Here is a 16,509-nt window from a genome sequence, read left to right on the forward strand (position 1 = left end):
CACCTTTTTTCCTTTTCTGTCTCCCTCCCTTCTTCCTTTCTTTCTTCCTCTCTCTCCCTCTCTCGCTCACTTTTTTCCAAAGCTTATGTAGATGTATTAAGTGAGAAAAAAAAGACTTCAAAGAGTGGGTAGGGACTCCCAAATAAGGAATATACTTTTTTCATGTTTGCCCGATAGTTTTCTAGTCTTGTGAGGTAAGAGGAAAGGAATCACTCAGGTAAGCCTCTCTGAACTGGAGGAAATAAGCTCCAAACAAACCACAGGAGAGAGCTCCCTAAAAGATGGAGGACTGGAGAGGCGGCTCAGAGTAAGAGGACTCGTTCTGCCCAGGACCGGAGTTGGCCTCTCCCCACCTGCCACTCCAGCTCCGGGTGATTTGCTACCCTCTGTTGCTTTCTGTGGACACCAGTGTGCACAAGTGTATACACACATATTTTTAACAAGTCAAAGACATAAATTCTGACAGAAGAGGAGACACAGTTCCGGACCTTCCTGACACAGTACAATCTGCAAAACATCTGACATGGCTTTTACTGAGATAGGGTCTCATGAAGCCCAAGCTGGCCATGAATTCCTCATGGGATATTCACATTTGGGTTCTTGTGATGCTGGGACTGAACCTAGAGCTTCCTGAATGCTAGCAAGGGCTACCTTGCTTTAAATCAGCCACACCGCCAGCCTTTGACACCCTGATGACTTGAAGCTGTGTTTCTCCAGTACTTTTTTTTCTGGGCCTCCAGGACACAGTAATCCTGGACCAAAACAAACAAACAAATTTAAATTATCAGGGTTTTTTTTTTTTTTTTTTGAGGCTTACAGGATGTTAAAATTAACGCCTGTCAGGGTAGATCAAATTAATATTTTAATACTAGTGTACTGGCTGGTTTTGTGTGTCAAATTGACACTAGCTGGAACCTCAGGTGAGGAAATGACTCAGTGAGGTGCACCTGTAAAGTATTTTTTCATTAAGTGGTCAATGAGGCAGGGCCAGCCCAGCCCATGGTGGGTCACGCCATCCCTGGGCTGTTGGTTGGGTTCTATAAGGTGGGCTGAACAAACCAGTATGCAGCTTCCCTCCATGGCCTCTGCATCAGCTCCTGCCTCTGGGATCCTGCTCTATTTAAGTCTTGTCTTAAGTCTTGTCATCACTTCAGTGATGAGCAGCAATGTGGAAGTGAAAGTTTAATAAACCCTTTCCTCCCCGACCTGCTTTTTGCTCATAATGTCTCATCAAAGCACTAGAAACCCTAAGATAATCATTAAGGTATGTATATACTGTAGAGATCTGCAATTGAAGGTATAATCTTACCTTGAAGCCTCACATGCCTTCGTCCTTCGAAATTCTAAATGTAGCCTTCACTGTGTAAGTGTATTGGGGTTTTTCAGATGAACAAAACTGATAGAATGATATATATGACTTACTAAGATTAATGTACAGCCTGAGTTTCAGCTAGTTCAGCAGTGAGTGTCTCCCAACAAAAAAGGCTCCCTGGTCTCCCAAATCCTTAGTAACCAAAACACAGTTGTTCAGTCTCCAAGACCAGATGTCTCAGCTGGGCTTCACTGCATGTTGGAATCCTGAACAAACAGGTTCTAATACCATCGAAGGAATGCCTCAGCAGCAGGAGAGTTGAACTTGCCAAAAAAAAGTGAGGGCAAGAAGGCAAAAAAACCAAAGATCTTCCTTCTTCTGAGTCATTTTATGTAGGCAGCCATCAGAAGGAGTGACCCATTTATTTACAGGGTTTCTTTGTGCAGCTCTGGCTGCCCTGGCATTCACTCTGTTGACCAGGCTGGCCTTGAATTTACTGAGTGCTGGGCTTTTGACACTACCATCTGTCTTTGGGTTAGGTCTTCTGATTACAGACAATCCAGATCTAGTGTAGATCTTCTCAGCTCACAAGGTTCAATCTAGGTGTGCCCAGCTGCTTGGTTTTTAGTTGATTGTAGAAGTAGACAAATTGACAATTATTAGCCATCACTGTGTGTTTTCTTTTTGATAAAAGTTCCAGGCCAGCTAGAAGAACTATAAAATGAAACGAAAGAGAGATAGAAGAAAAAAAAAAAAAAGAAAATGTTATATTGAGTCTGATAACCCAAACCCAGAAAGTTAAACTTGGAATGGTCTCATTTGTGAATACAAGTTGCTGTTTCTCTCTCTCTCTCTCTCTTTCTTTCTTTCTCTCTCTCTCTCTTTCTCTCTCTCTCTCTCCCTCCAGGGTTTTGCTTTCGCTGTGTTGTATAGACTTGGCTGTCCTAGACTTCACTTTGTAAACCAGGCTGGCCTCACACTCACAGATTATCTTCCTGCCTGACTCCCGAGGTCTGGGATTGAAGGTGTGCAGCACCATGGCCTGGTAACTAATCTGAATCCTTATATGTGAAGATATAATTAGGAGAAGCATCTGAAACCAGGAGAGTAAAAGAGGAACTATGGAGGTTGTGGGAAGAGCTCTAGAAAGGAGGAGAGTAAGTCACAAGTGCTATGAAAGGGAAGACAATCAAAATGGGAAGGGACATTATCTTGGGAGGGGGAGGGAAGGCAAGGCAGCAGGAGAGGGAGGAAGGAGGGATAAAGCACTAGGGATGACAGAAAAAAGATTAGAGTGTATGATATGGGATGTCCTTCTGTAGGGTGTGAATATGTGTTACTTTTATTGGTTGATGAATAAAGCTGTTTCGGCCATTGGCCAAGTAGAATGTATGTAGGCAGGAAATCCAAACAAAGATGCAGAGAGAAGGAAGGCTGAGTCAGGGAGACACCATGTAATCGATGAGGAGTAACATGCCAGAGCATTACTGGTAAGCCACAGCATCATGACAATACATACATTAATAGAAATGGGTTAATTTATAGCAGAGAGCTAGCCAATAATATGTCTGAGCCATTGGCCAAACAATTGTATTTAATATTAAGTCTCAGAGTGTTATTTCCTATAGTTGGCTGTGGGGACCCAGTGGGCAGGAGAGAAACTGGTGCAGGGGGACCAGTGGGACAGAGAAAAACATTCAAGTACATGTGGATACTTATGAAAATAGTTTTTATGGCTGCTCCTCTTGAGGTGATAAAGCTCCCTCCAAGTGCTCTAGACTAATAACTCCAGTCTATGCATGAAAATTTCTTTGAGTTGTTGGTCAGAGGAGTCCAAAGACTTCCCAAACAACATAGCTATTGTCCTTGGTTGCCTCCCAGACCTCAAATGTAAAACTCTATTGCTGTACTCACCACTCACGCTGGACACAGGACTTGGAGAAAGGGGGTAGTCCCAAAGACCTGAACTGACCAGCTCGACTACCACCCAGACCCAACATCCTGGGCCTTGGGTTGGCCCACCCTAACATCTACCCCCATCTATGACATGCTGGAGTGTGAGGGGTCTGGTCTACCTGATTGATAACCACAGTATCTCCATGACTCAGGGGCAACAGTATCTGAGAGTTTCCATGAGGACCCAGCCCAGCAATGATGGTATACCAGAAACGAGAGGCCTTCAACTAGACTAATGAATCATTAGTGTTCCTATGTGCATCAGTCCTATTGTGTCTGGAAGATAGTTTCCTTAATAGCTCACAATCCTTCCTCCTCCTCTTCCACAGAGCTTCCTAAACCCTGTAGAGAAAGATTTAGTGAGGACATCCCATTTACTATTTAGTGGTCCAAAATCTCTCTGCACATTGCCCAGGTGTGGGTTTCTGTATTAGTTCCCATCTACTGCAACAGGAAGCTTCTCTGATAAGGCTATTTCCCTCCCTTTGAGACAGGGTCTTACTATGCAACCCAGGCTGGAATGAAACTTTATATGCCCCTGCTTCCTTTGTCCTAGTGTTGAGATTAGTTAGTTATATAAAGCTGTGAATCACTAGACCTGGCTAATCAGAGGAATAACATTTTAATACTGGTTTTGAGACAGTCTGTTGTAGCTCAAGCTGGCGTGACACTCCCTTTGTAGCTGAGGACAGTCTTGAACTTCTAATCTTCCTGCTTCTATCCCTAAATGTTAGGTTAAAAGATTGGTTTATTCAGTGCTTGGGATCATACAAGCACTCTACCAATTGTGTTATAGTTCTAAACCTTTGGCTGCTGGTTTCTAAAATGGCAGAGCAGAACAGTATCTTCACATTTCCAGGGGCATTTCCTTCACGTGTCTCCTAATTTGTTGCAGTCTACAATATCATACCGTGAGATTTCAGTGGACCAGCTCACCAGGCTACCCATTGGAATTCCACTGGAGAACACCCCCTCACACACACACAGACACACACTTAATGCCTTGGGGATACATGTGTTTGGAATAGTCACTATGATTCCTGTACAACGGTTGTGAAATCATAGTGCTCCCCCCTTTTCATAGTGGGATTCATCTCCCAAACCCCAGCAGTGTATTAACCAATTATTGAGCACAACTCCCTCTTGTACAGGTGAACTGGATGGCCTTCTCTAACACACACCGTGGGGTTCTGGTATGAAAGTGCTCACACAGTCAAGGAACTTCTGTCCTCATAGTCAAACCCACATAACTCAGAAGCTAGCTCCATACAATAATCTCCTATGGCAGGACACCCGACAAGGAGCCTTGCAAATAGACCACATTCAGAGCTTCAAAAGAGAGGAAACACAAATGTCTGCCCCCACTGACAAGTAGGACTGGGCCTCACTGATTCTGATTCAGGAGAGTGCAGCTACTAGCCCCTGTTCTGCCTTAACAAACTATCAATATTCTGTACTTACCTACACCTCAATTCTAATGATACAAGATCTTAACATAGGAAATTAACTGTGCCTTTATTCTTAAGATTCAGGAAGAAGCATCAGATTGCTTAGCCAGCCCCAGAGAAAGGAATCCCTTCTCATCAGGGAATCACGAGACCAATGTCCCTTCACTTATTTAGTCCTTGGCTTCTTCATTTGATCTAGTGTTGAGAGAATTTACTAGTAGTTGGAGAAGATGCTAATATGAATTAAGGGCCCATTTTCCTTCCATAGCTTATACAAGTTGCCATGACTACTGTGACACTGTTTCCAGATACATAGAAGCAAAACACAACACAGTGTCGCTTTTCCTACATTTATTAATTATAAACTTCTAGTGTTTTACATTTACCAATTATGGACTTCTAGGTTAACTAACCATATAAACAGTGTTATGCACTAACAGACATGAAGTGTCCACTTTCCTCAAGATTTTATCTGCCTTCCTGGTTCTGAGAGGTATGTATGTATGATATTCCTGCTATTGTCAGAGTTGCTAATTGTATCTGGTATATTTGGTATATAAACTGGAAACCTTGTGTGATAGAAGCCCCTTCATTGAAAAATAAAGAGCCATGAGAGGAATGTGTGTGTGAGCAGATCTGATTCCCTTGACTCTCAAGATTCCTTTTTGCCAAGCCTTACCTGCTTGCTGTAAGCCCCTAGCCTGCACCAAGAAAGCATCAAGGCTGGAACTTGAATGCTTGTTACTAATTGAAGTATTAACTCTTTGAGAACACAGACATCTAGACCTCTAACAGTAAAAAGGATGGACAAATTCTCAATTGAATCCCTCACTGCAAGAAATGCTGAGCAGTGACTCCTTCCACTTTTATATCCTGGACCCCTACAGTTTACTTAATGCTGACTATACATTTTAAATTGTTTGCAAAGGCATATATGGTGCTGACTTCATGCACAGTAGTATCAAGGTGGTACCTGACCAAGCTTCAGAAAGTTCTTTTATGCAGGGGCGTTCTAACTTTGACAGTTCAATTACGATGTCATCTATAAAAGTTGGTTCGCATTCATAGCTCCTTACATGCACATACATACGTCGATTCCCTCTTCTTCTGTAGGGTCTCTCAGCAGAGGTCCCTAAAGAAGTGGCCATGAAAGGATGAAGGGCATGGCTGGCTTGGAGGGCCTTTAGTTTTGGAGTCACCTATGGTCAAGCTTGAGAAAGGACAAACAGGAGTGTAGCTAAAAGTTAGTTCCTGATCTGTAGACCCCAAGGTATGTGTTTGCTTTGTGGTGAAGAGGGGCCCAGCCTGAACTATAGCACGGAGTTCCAAAGTTGGCACCTCAAGTTTTATTAGCCCTAGGACAGTCTCTGGAACAAGCTTCACAGGCAGGAAAGGAAATGTAAGTGGACATGTCATGTTGTGTGTAGGCTAAGGTTCGCTGCTACCCTTTCTAGGTGGGGAGTATCTGGCATCACCAAGCTTCTAGGGATGGTGCTACAGTAGAGCACAGTATCATCTCCTGCTTCCACAGATGGGACACTGAGCTGTGCTGGCGTGTGGTGACCACGGCAGGCCAGTTCATACTGTCGCGAGTGCTTCTTTGTGGTTCACTCTCAATAGCACCAACATATACTAAGACGTTTAAGAGTTTGCATGTGTCTGTTACTCTCCCACATGCTTTCTTTTCTTTTGGGACAGGCAGAGGATGATCTTGAACCTTTGGCCCTCCTGTCCCCATGCTGCCATGCACCCTTGGCTCTATGTCACTTTTCACACCTGATATGTAATTGACATAAGGCCACGTTACTTTTTATTTTCCCAATGCATATATGTCAGCAACCAGTTATACAATCAGGGTTCTAAACAGTCACACAAAAATATCATTAGATTTAATTTTTATTGATTCCAACCTCAGAATTTAACAATGTTTTGTTTGGTGTTACTGTTTCTAGCCAGTGTTCTCATCTGCCTCACATGATTCCTGCAGCTAACCTTTAAGAACTCATACTCTGCTTTCCCATGACATAACAAGTTTACATGTGTTAAAATCTTGGTTATTTCTCCAATTCTTTTTTCTCAATGACAAGAGTTTAAAGTTCAAATACTGAAAATTTATGATATTAGTACTGTGGCAACCATAATATAGAAAAAAACGTTATACAATCTTAAACTGCTTAAAATTCCCCTTAACGTTGATGTAGTGATAAGACTATGAATTTTAACCAAAGAAATGTCTCATTAAAATGTTCAAGCATTTCCTATTGAAACATATCTGAAGTTTAAAATGCTTTTTCTTAAATTAATTTGTACTGAAATACTTAAAAAATAATCGTGGCACTTTAATAAGACATTCTACGACTTAAGTACCTAGGGTATAATCTGATTAATAGCAGATTATTGAAGATAATAAAAAGTATGTCTTTAAGGCGTGAGTCGTTTGGGGTCACGAGGGAACATTGATGTCTGACGTACATTATGCAATCCTAAAAACAGCATCGTCACCCTTTCCAAACCTGTGAACAAAAAAATGACAGTTAATCCCTCTTTTGAAAACCTCTCATTTACCAGTTCTAGCAACTTTTTGATGGAACATATCGTTTTATTTTATAAAACAGCTCTATTTTAAAAACCCATATCTATACCTATTAAATATTCTTTTTTCCTCCTCCCCACAACATAGGCATAACAATCTATTCTTTGCTTCTGAATCTGACTATTCTAAAATAACAGCAAAGTAGAGTCATAGAGGATTAGCCCTTATGCAGCTGGCTCATTTATTCAAGTATCATCCCCACAGTTCATCTACGCTGTAGCATATATCAAAATTCTCTCCCTCCCTCTCCTCTTTAACTCTGTCCTTTAACTCAAAGAGATCCTCCTGCCTCTGCCCCCAAGAGCTGGGATTAAAGGTGTCTGCCACCACGACCAGCAAAATTCCTTTCTTTTTAACAATGATTGGCCTATAGGCCATATGTAATCCAGAAATCCAAATGTTCTAAAATCTGAAATTTTGGGAATATTAAGCAGCACTCAAAGACCTCAATGGTAAAGTCTATGAAATTATTCCAAGAAAATACACATCTGAAATTCTTCTGGTCCAGAACATGTCAGACAGGGGACCCTTACCAGCACCACACTCTGCTGCCTATTTACCCATGATGGACACCTGGCGGCACCCATGTCTCTGCCACTATGAAGATGCATGTATACATAAGTATTTCTTTGGTGTGTCACTTCCAATTCTTTTGGGCACATACATAAAAGTGGACTGCTAAATCATATTGTAATTCTTTCTTTAGGGTATATACATAAGTGGACTGTTGGATCCCATGGTAAACGAATGTCTTTCTTTGAGGAACTATAACCGTGTGTTCTGCAGTGGGCACACAGCCCTTTTATATTCTTCCTAGTGATGACTATTCTATGTTCCAGTAGCACCACCGTACCCATGTGAAGGTGGACCTCTCTAATGACTGCCGCTGGTAAGCATCTGCTCATGTGCTCACCAACCATCTGCATCCTCTTTTGGAGAAATTTCTGTTCAGGTTCTTTACTCATTTTGAACTTGAGTTTTACTTATTCTGGATATTCATCTCTTATCAAACATATGACCTATAAATATTTGCTCTCATTATCCGAGCTGTCTTTTTACTCTCATTTGTTTTTAACTTTAGAAAGTTATCTATATATTACACGTCTGTGTATATGCGCATGTCTTCAGGTCCTGCAAGCTCCCTGATATGGGTGCTAGGAACTCAACTCCATTGTCTGAAAGAGTAGCAAGTACTCTCAACCTCGCCCATCTCTCCAGCCCCCTTTACATTCTTTCCCCAATTGTCCCCTGCTCCCAATTGGTGCTGGGAATCAAATTCAGGGACAGTGCAGACAAGGCATTGATGTTATATAATTGCCTTTCCCCCTTTTAGTGATGGGGGTCAAACCCAGCCTTGTACGTGTTAGGCAATTAAGTACCTTTTGATGCACAAAATTTAAAATTTCCCCTAAATTCAATCTGGCTACTAATCACCGAGCTGTGTGGGCCATGGGTACTGTATCTAAGAAACCATGGCTAATCCAATGTCTTGATGCTTTTGCTGTTTTCTTTTGAAAGTTTTAAGTGTTAGGCTTCTGGGTTATTATTTTTATCGGGAGTTAGGTAACGGTTTAACTTTATTCTTTGACATGTAAGTATCAATTTTGTTCTAATCACTTGGAAAAATTACTGTTCTATGACTTTAAAAAAATTTTTTTTACATATATGTGTGTGAGCACATGTGAGTTTATATGTCCTACTATGTGTGCAGGAGTCTGCTGAGGCCAGAAGACAACATTAGGTCCCCTAAAACTGGAATTTTAAATGGTTGTGAGTGGATCCTCTGCAAGAACAACAAGTTCTCTTAACTACTGAGCCATCACTCCATCCTTTGCTTTTCACTTGAGTGTGCAGAATTATTTGTAAGCAATAGAAGCATTACCAATGCCTCCACCAGCATGAGGAGGGGCTCCAAAGCGGAAGGAATCAATATAAGCTTTGATCTTCTCCAAATCTATAAAAAGAAAACATGATTTATCATCTTATTATATTAAAAAAAAGGTATTACTAAATGAAGATTTGGGGGGGAAGGACTTATAAGACATCTTTAAGATATATACAATGTATTATTTTCATAATACACACTGTTCTAAATACTTTAATTACTTACCAATTCCATGGTGCAAAGCTCTTTCTGTCAGCAACTGAGGGTCATGTATTCTTTGTGCTCCGGACAATATTTCTTCTCCTCTCATGAACATATCGTAAGAATTGGAGTGTTTCTGCAGAAGAAAAATGAATGAACCACCACCATTCTTCAAGTACTATGTTATTACACTTTTCCCATGATAAACATGTGGGGAGAAAAATCTATGCTGTCTGTCCCTAGTTAATGACTACTCTTCAACGTAATTTCCTCTCAATAGCAGAGCTGCCAAGGGCAGTTTCTGTTCTCTGTTTAGGTTTCCATTCTCTTTCTACCACATCATAATATCCAGAACACTAAGCAGTGATGCTCAATGTTTTTATTTTACTTCACTGCCTAAAGTTTTAAAATGTGTGAATTTTGATTAGTTCTAAATGCAAATTAGCAGTAAGTAAGTAACCTATTTAAGAAAACATTTAAGGAAGATTAAACTACAACTGAGTTAACTTATGCTTAACTTGTAGCCAATCACGCATTTGGTACTGTTAGTTTTAACTTTCACATAAAGAATGGCTCTGACTCCCAGATCACTTCAGCATTGACTGACACTTATAAATGCTAACCTCTAAATCTGCCCCAGATCAATGATTAGGAGGACCCTAAAGGTAGGGCTCAGCATGTGTGTTTCAAAAGTCCTCCAGTCTGGTGCTGGAGGTATACACCTGGGAAGCCGAGGCAGGCAGATACATGAGTTCCAGCCTGGCCCAGTCTATCTGCAAGTTCCAGATCAATCAATCAGAGAAACACAGTAAACCCTAAGGCCTCCAGATAGTTCATGTTTACGAAGAGCTAGGAAATAATGCAAAACAAAAAGCCGTAAGACATCTGGATTACTAACTTAAAATATAAATTTTGATTTTCATCAAATCTATCAAATGAAACCACAACTTACTACATTAGTGTAAGAATTAGAAAGGTGAATTCCAAGTCTGAGGTCAACACTGAGATTCCAGCCAAACTCTTTGAGTATCTAGTACTATATTTAACATTTATATCCACAATAAATCTTTAGGAAAAATGACTAAGAAACAGGATTTTAATTTAGGTTCTCAGGACTAATTTACTACAGCATTCACATGTGGATACTAGAAAGTTCTTTCTTCCCCACAAATAGGTGATTTGAAATCAAATTACTCACAGGATTTCTTGGGTCAGGCATGGTGTAGAAAGGTCTTACAGCCAATGGATATTTATCAAGAACATAAAAGTCTGTATCATACTATTAAAAGAAGGAAGCTATGTTAAGTCTATACAATATTTTGTAGAAATTTCTAAATATTAATTATTACATTAACATAAAACCCCTAAATTGTTTCCCCAATAATATAGCTTTTTGTTTAGATATCTAAATAAAATTGGGTAATGTTCCTCAAATGGAAACTACTGACATAAATACTACTGAAGCGTTTGACATTTTCTCACTATCTCACAAGCTTAGTTAAAAAGAAGTAGTTCAGCTCTTACTGACTACATTCCCCTTTGTCACAACTGCAGACGGGAGAGAATGGCAGCAGTGACAGGCAGGCTGCTGACACAGCTGGCTCAAGGTCTAGCTAAGGCTGCAGGACTTCAGGAAAGGCTCAACCAGCAGGAGGAGCTCAAGGACTTTGTAAGCTTCATTAAATTAAGTGTCCTTTCTTACAAAAAGAACACAACTAGGCTAAGCTTTTATCTCCTTGCTTTAGTTTTAGAAAATAAGAGCAAGAGTGTGCTCAGGTAAGACCTTTTATAATTTAGAGGCCCTTCCTCACTGATCTAACAATCTGAAATGTCCTTTAGAGGTATTCTGGTATGACTACATGAATGTCACACATTCAATTAATCAAACAGTTGGTTACAACATGCTTAAACATTTTTTTCTTTTTCTAAGAACAAAAGTACAGTTCTTTTTACTAACTCTAGAAACATACCACTGTAAGAAGATGATAAAATATTCTGCTATTGCTATCTCTTAAGGTACATTTCAGATTAAAAAATAAAGAAATAAAAAAATAAAAAAACACATGTACGAAGCCTACCTTTTCCTTCACCAAACGACCCAACAGCTTTTCATTTGGTGTACTGAAAAGGAAACACTAGTGTTTGAAGATGAAACAGAAACTTTTTTTTATTTTTGTTTTTATGTAACAGCCCTGGCTGTCCTGGAACTTTTTATTTGAGGTTCTCAAAGAGCAATAAACTTTGACCCAAACACCCTGTCAACTGTCCACCCTGCTTTTTTTTTTTTAAAGACAATAATCATTTCAGGAAGATACTAACTACAAGCTCACCTCTCCCATCTACTCAGCAATATACCAAAGTTAATAGTTATCACATGAAATACATAAAAAAAAAAAAAAAAAAAAGATCAGAGACCAACCTTAGATCTTCCTCATCGCCCATTTCAACTCCCGATTCTCTAAGCATAGCCAAAGCTTCACAATACTCCAGTCTTAAAGTTGGCTCCAAAAATTTGAAAGGCTCACATGGGAACTGCTTATTCACAGTTTGAATTTCAGTCTGAAACCTGTATGTTCAATGTTTTAGTTAATAAAATGTTGGTTAAATGCTTCTTCCACAAGAGGTCACTGTAAGCAATAGATAATATCGGTCTTTGAACCTGCGACTGCACCAAGAAAAGCATTGTGCTGGGAATTGAACCCAGGTCCTCTGGAAGAGCACTTAGTGCTTTTAACCCCTGAGCCATCTCTCCAGCCCAGGGTTAAAATTTTTATTTACAACTCCTCTCAGCTAACATTGTTACATAAGCTGGGTAGTGGTTGTGTTGAATGTCTTTAGTCCCAGCACTCAGGAGGCAGAGGCAGGTGGATCTCTGTGAGTTCAAGGCCAGCCTGGTCTACAGAGCTAGTTCCAGGACAGCCAGAGCTGTTTACACAGAGAAACCCTGTCTTGAAAAGCTCAGAAAAACAAAAAACCCAAAACAATAAACCATAAAATACGTATTTTGTAAAGCATTTAACAAAAGAAAAAAAATCTGATTTTAATTTTAAACATTTCTTATCCTCAGGGAAGAGAACCACAAAGCATGGCTGCCTTGTTCTGCCATTCCCAGCACACTTTCTAAGTTATTTAAGTGATGCTACCTCCCCCTCCTGTGATGTCCCACAGTACTGCACACAGTAGCAGAGAACTGTGCTTCTGTAGTGAAGGATGGTTCCTTTTTCCTGAAACAGGATCTCACTATGCAGCCCTGGGCTGGCCTCACACCTGCAATCAAACACTGCCATTTAAAGGTGTATACCTGGATCAGAAATATTTTCATAAGACTTAGAAGAGCCTATTGTTGCTCAAATGTTTATGGATAAAATGATAGTTAGTAGAGACTTGATTCAAATAGGGGCAAGGAAATGGGCACAATAAAAATGAGCCATACATCTATCTGCAGTGGCTAAAACAAGGTGCTAAGTACACAGGGTTTGTGAGGCTTAATATCCCAAACTAAAAACTTTGTAAAAATAAGGGCTGGAGAGATGACTCAGTGGTTAAAAGCCCACACTTCTCTTGCAGAGGACTTGAGTTCAGTTCCTAGAATCCACATCAGGTGGCTCTCATAGCTACCTATAACTATAGGTTCAAAGAAATTGACACCTTCTTCTAGACTCTGAGGACACTTGCATACACATATGCACAATTAAACAGCAAAAAAAAAAAAAAAAAAAAAAAAAAAAGAAAAAAGGGAAAAAAAGTTCACCCTCACATGGGACATAGGTGTGCCACACCTGGTACAGTCAGTCATTGATTTGGAAATGACTGTCCCTTTGACTGTTGTTACCCTACTCATGTCACTCAATGCTTTGAGTCACTGATACGCCTTCATCTATATTGTTGTGCAACATAAACATGAGTGGAAAATGGCCTGACAGTCCAAATTACAAGGGACAGAACAACAAATGGTCCCCAAATGACCTATAACATATAGAAAGAAGGCTGTTTTCCACGCTGTTGCCTTATGTTTATTAAAGAGGTTAGCAGCAAAACTGAGTCTATATAGTAAAGACAATCTTGGTTCATTTCAAACATTCATATTAGAGAAAGAACCAATAACTAGAACAAATTTTGGAAATTTTCTTAAACTATCAATGTGAAAAAACAGAAAACAAACAAACAAACAAACAAACAAAAAAAACTATCATTCCCTAGGACCCCCCACCAAAAAAAAAAAAAAAAAAAAAAAAAAAAAAAACCTGCAACTGTTTTGAAATTAAGGCTATTTCAAAATATTAAATAATTTCAACCTTTCTTGAAGTCCTTTGAATATCTGCACCAAGGTGTCAGCAATTTCTTCTACAACTTCATGGTAATGATAATTAAAAGCCATTTCAATATCCAAACCAACAAATTCGGTCAGATGTCTATGGGTATTGGAGTCTTCAGCTCTGAAAACTGTTATGTTAACCAAAGAAAAACAGCACAATATTTTAAGTCTTGGGTAAACGAGGACTTAAATGAAGAATTCTACTTGGTAGTACCCAACTGGTGCATTTTCCCATTCTCCATAGGCTAAGATGGAGCACTGATAAACCATCTGTTTTAGCATTCTCCTAGACAGCAAGTTCATTACAAACTCCCAAGTCCTAGAGAAAAGCAGAACCAAATGCAAATTAATAAAAGAGACTCTTGAGAACCCCTAGGGAATGCAAAATCCTGAGGCACCACCTCAATAATTAAAAACAGACTCAATTATAACCAATACAGTGAGTCTGTCTCCATTTTATTAAAAAGTGGCTCAAGCAAAATGAAACGGCATAAATGAAGTAACATTATACACGGTCCGGCTCCCGAGCTCTCTGCAGCTCCCCGCAGTCTTTCTGACCTGCTCCCCTCATCTCTCACGGCACCGGCACAATAACATTCCTGTAACATTAACATTCCCACAATGCATCCCTGCTTCAAATAACACATCCCTGCGTGGACACTCACAACTCCCAAACAACTACTATCACAAGACAAAATGACAAATGTCTAAAACCTTTACTCTTTTCAATTTAATCTTAGCCTACACTTCTAACTCTTCTTATTTCTGTTTTCTCTGGCAGTCCATGCTTTTTACCTATTCTGTTCCCTCCACTAGAACAATGACTCAGTCTTTTATATACCACCCATGTTCTTAAAGCCCATGTTAGTTTTAATTTTCTTTCCTGGTGACTCCAGCAAACAATCCTTTTACACTCACTGCTAACTGTTCTGAATCTTCTTTTGGTTTTGAGACAAGGCCTCACTCAGAAGCCTTGACTGTTTAGAACTCACAATGATCCTGCTGTCTCAGCCTCCTGAGTGCAGGGTTACAGGAATGAGGCACCACGAGGCTCCCTGACACAGATTTAAAGATGTTATCACTTGCATGTATAATCATGGGATTCTTTTGTAATTCATTTGTTTATTCCCTGTGACTGCTCTATGCATGTGGCAGAAGCAGGGATTAACACATGTTTCCTCATTCAAGGCATGATCTGTTGTAAACCAAGTGTACCAGCAATTATCTGGATGCTTGTGAGAGCCAAGCCTCAGGTTTCAGTGCAAATATACTGCTAGAACCTGCATTTAGATCCCTATTGGCATCTGATGAGTGCTTTTGATTCTAATTAATAGCACCCAGCCTAAGAATATGTATGCAATATACGTCTGACAAACAATAATTTCAGAAAATTAAAACTTTTTTTGTTTGTTTTTAGACAGGATTTCTTTGTGTAACAGCACTAGCTGTCTTGGAACTTGCTTTGTGGACCAGGCTGGCCTAGAACTCACTGAGATGCACCTGTCTCTGCTTCCCAACTGCTGGGATTAAAGGCGTGCGCCGCCACTACCAAGTTAAAACATTTCATTTTTGTGTCAACTTCTCTACTAGCAAAAGCTTAATTTAAGCTTTGTTAAGCTATCAAAAAAAACCACATATACAATAATTTGGTAAGTTTAAAACATTTATTTCCCTTGGCGTTGGTGGCACACACCTCTAATTCCAGCTCCCAGGAGACAGAGGCAGGCGGGTCTGTGAGTTTGAGCCCAGCCTGGTCTATGGAGCAAGTTCCAGGACAGGTTGCAAAGCAATACAGAGAAACCCGAAAAACAAAACAACAAAATTTATTTCATGTATATACGTGCTTTGCCTGCATGTATGCCTGTGTACCACGTGTGTACAGTGCCCACAAAGGCCAGAAGTTGGCATCATCTCCCCGGAACTGGAATTTTAGCTGCTCTAGCATTGGCTTCTCTTTCAAAGAACCTAGGTCTGATTCCCAGCACCTGCATGGGAACTGAGATTCACTTGCCTCTGAGGCCCAGAATTAAAGATGTGCATCACCATGCCTGGCTGGTCCTCAAAGCATGCGATTTTAAAATGAGATATTGTCATACACAAACACACACACTCTCACCTCATCTCTAACTTTTAAGTTTAGGATCTGTTTCTTTTTGTTTTTTGTGGAATTGAGCCTTACACACACTAACAGCTCTTAAATTCTATTCTCTGTATAATCAGTGTTAAAAGGATTCAAGCTTTCAAAGGATCTAAATGCTAGTGTTTCTAATATCATAACTACTCTATAATTAATGGACTTAATAACAACTATTTAACTAAACATAATTTTACAACTAATCAACACATACATGGCAGGATCTTACCTGGTCCAATGCAGAAAACCTTCTCAAAATCAGCACATATGCACATCTGCTTATACAGCTGTGGGGACTGTGCAAGGTAAGCATTGTTTTTAAAATAGGACACAGTAAAAACATTGGCTCCTCCTTCACTGGCGGCTGAAATACAAACATTTCTATTATCATAATCCATTGTATGCTAACCCACGTAATTCTTAGTTTTTTAAAAAAGTAATTCACTTAAGAGAGAAAAAACACCTAGAAAAGTCAAGAATTGCAGGTAAATATTCCCTTTTTCTGAATCAATTTCCTATCTATTACTTTAAGGCTATAAAAACTAAATGAATAAGTAAAAGGAAAAATGATATTCCCTTTTTCTCTGAGACAGGGTCTCACCAGATAAGGCTGATGTCTTAATTATTTTGCTAATTGTCAGAAGGAATGTTTCATTTTTTTAAAT

At 39.7% G+C, this 16,509-nt stretch overlaps 1 protein-coding gene across 2 annotated transcripts in view; it reads right to left on the reverse strand.

The window, feature by feature from the left end:
* Positions 1–6,616: 6,616 nt before the first annotated feature.
* The window catches only part of Dars1 (aspartyl-tRNA synthetase 1), a 41,098-nt gene continuing 31,205 nt past the window's right edge, over positions 6,617–16,509 (reverse strand). The window contains exons 9-16 of one of the 2 annotated variants that reach the window (XM_051203955.1): positions 16,074–16,208; positions 13,691–13,838; positions 11,815–11,961; positions 11,474–11,516; positions 10,594–10,674; positions 9,420–9,531; positions 9,192–9,263; positions 6,617–7,229 (exon numbers count right to left, since the gene is read on the reverse strand). In XM_051203955.1, coding sequence (XP_051059912.1) covers positions 7,138–7,229; positions 9,192–9,263; positions 9,420–9,531; positions 10,594–10,674; positions 11,474–11,516; positions 11,815–11,961; positions 13,691–13,838; positions 16,074–16,208 — 830 coding nt within the window. In that variant the 3' untranslated portion in view covers positions 6,617–7,137. The remainder of the gene's footprint in view (positions 7,230–9,191; positions 9,264–9,419; positions 9,532–10,593; positions 10,675–11,473; positions 11,517–11,814; positions 11,962–13,690; positions 13,839–16,073; positions 16,209–16,509) is intronic. The other variant, XM_051203954.1, reaches the window with a different exon arrangement.

This window comes from Phodopus roborovskii, unplaced genomic scaffold, assembly GCF_943737965.1.
Source record: "Phodopus roborovskii unplaced genomic scaffold, PHOROB, whole genome shotgun sequence".
NCBI lineage: Eukaryota > Metazoa > Chordata > Mammalia > Rodentia > Cricetidae > Phodopus > Phodopus roborovskii.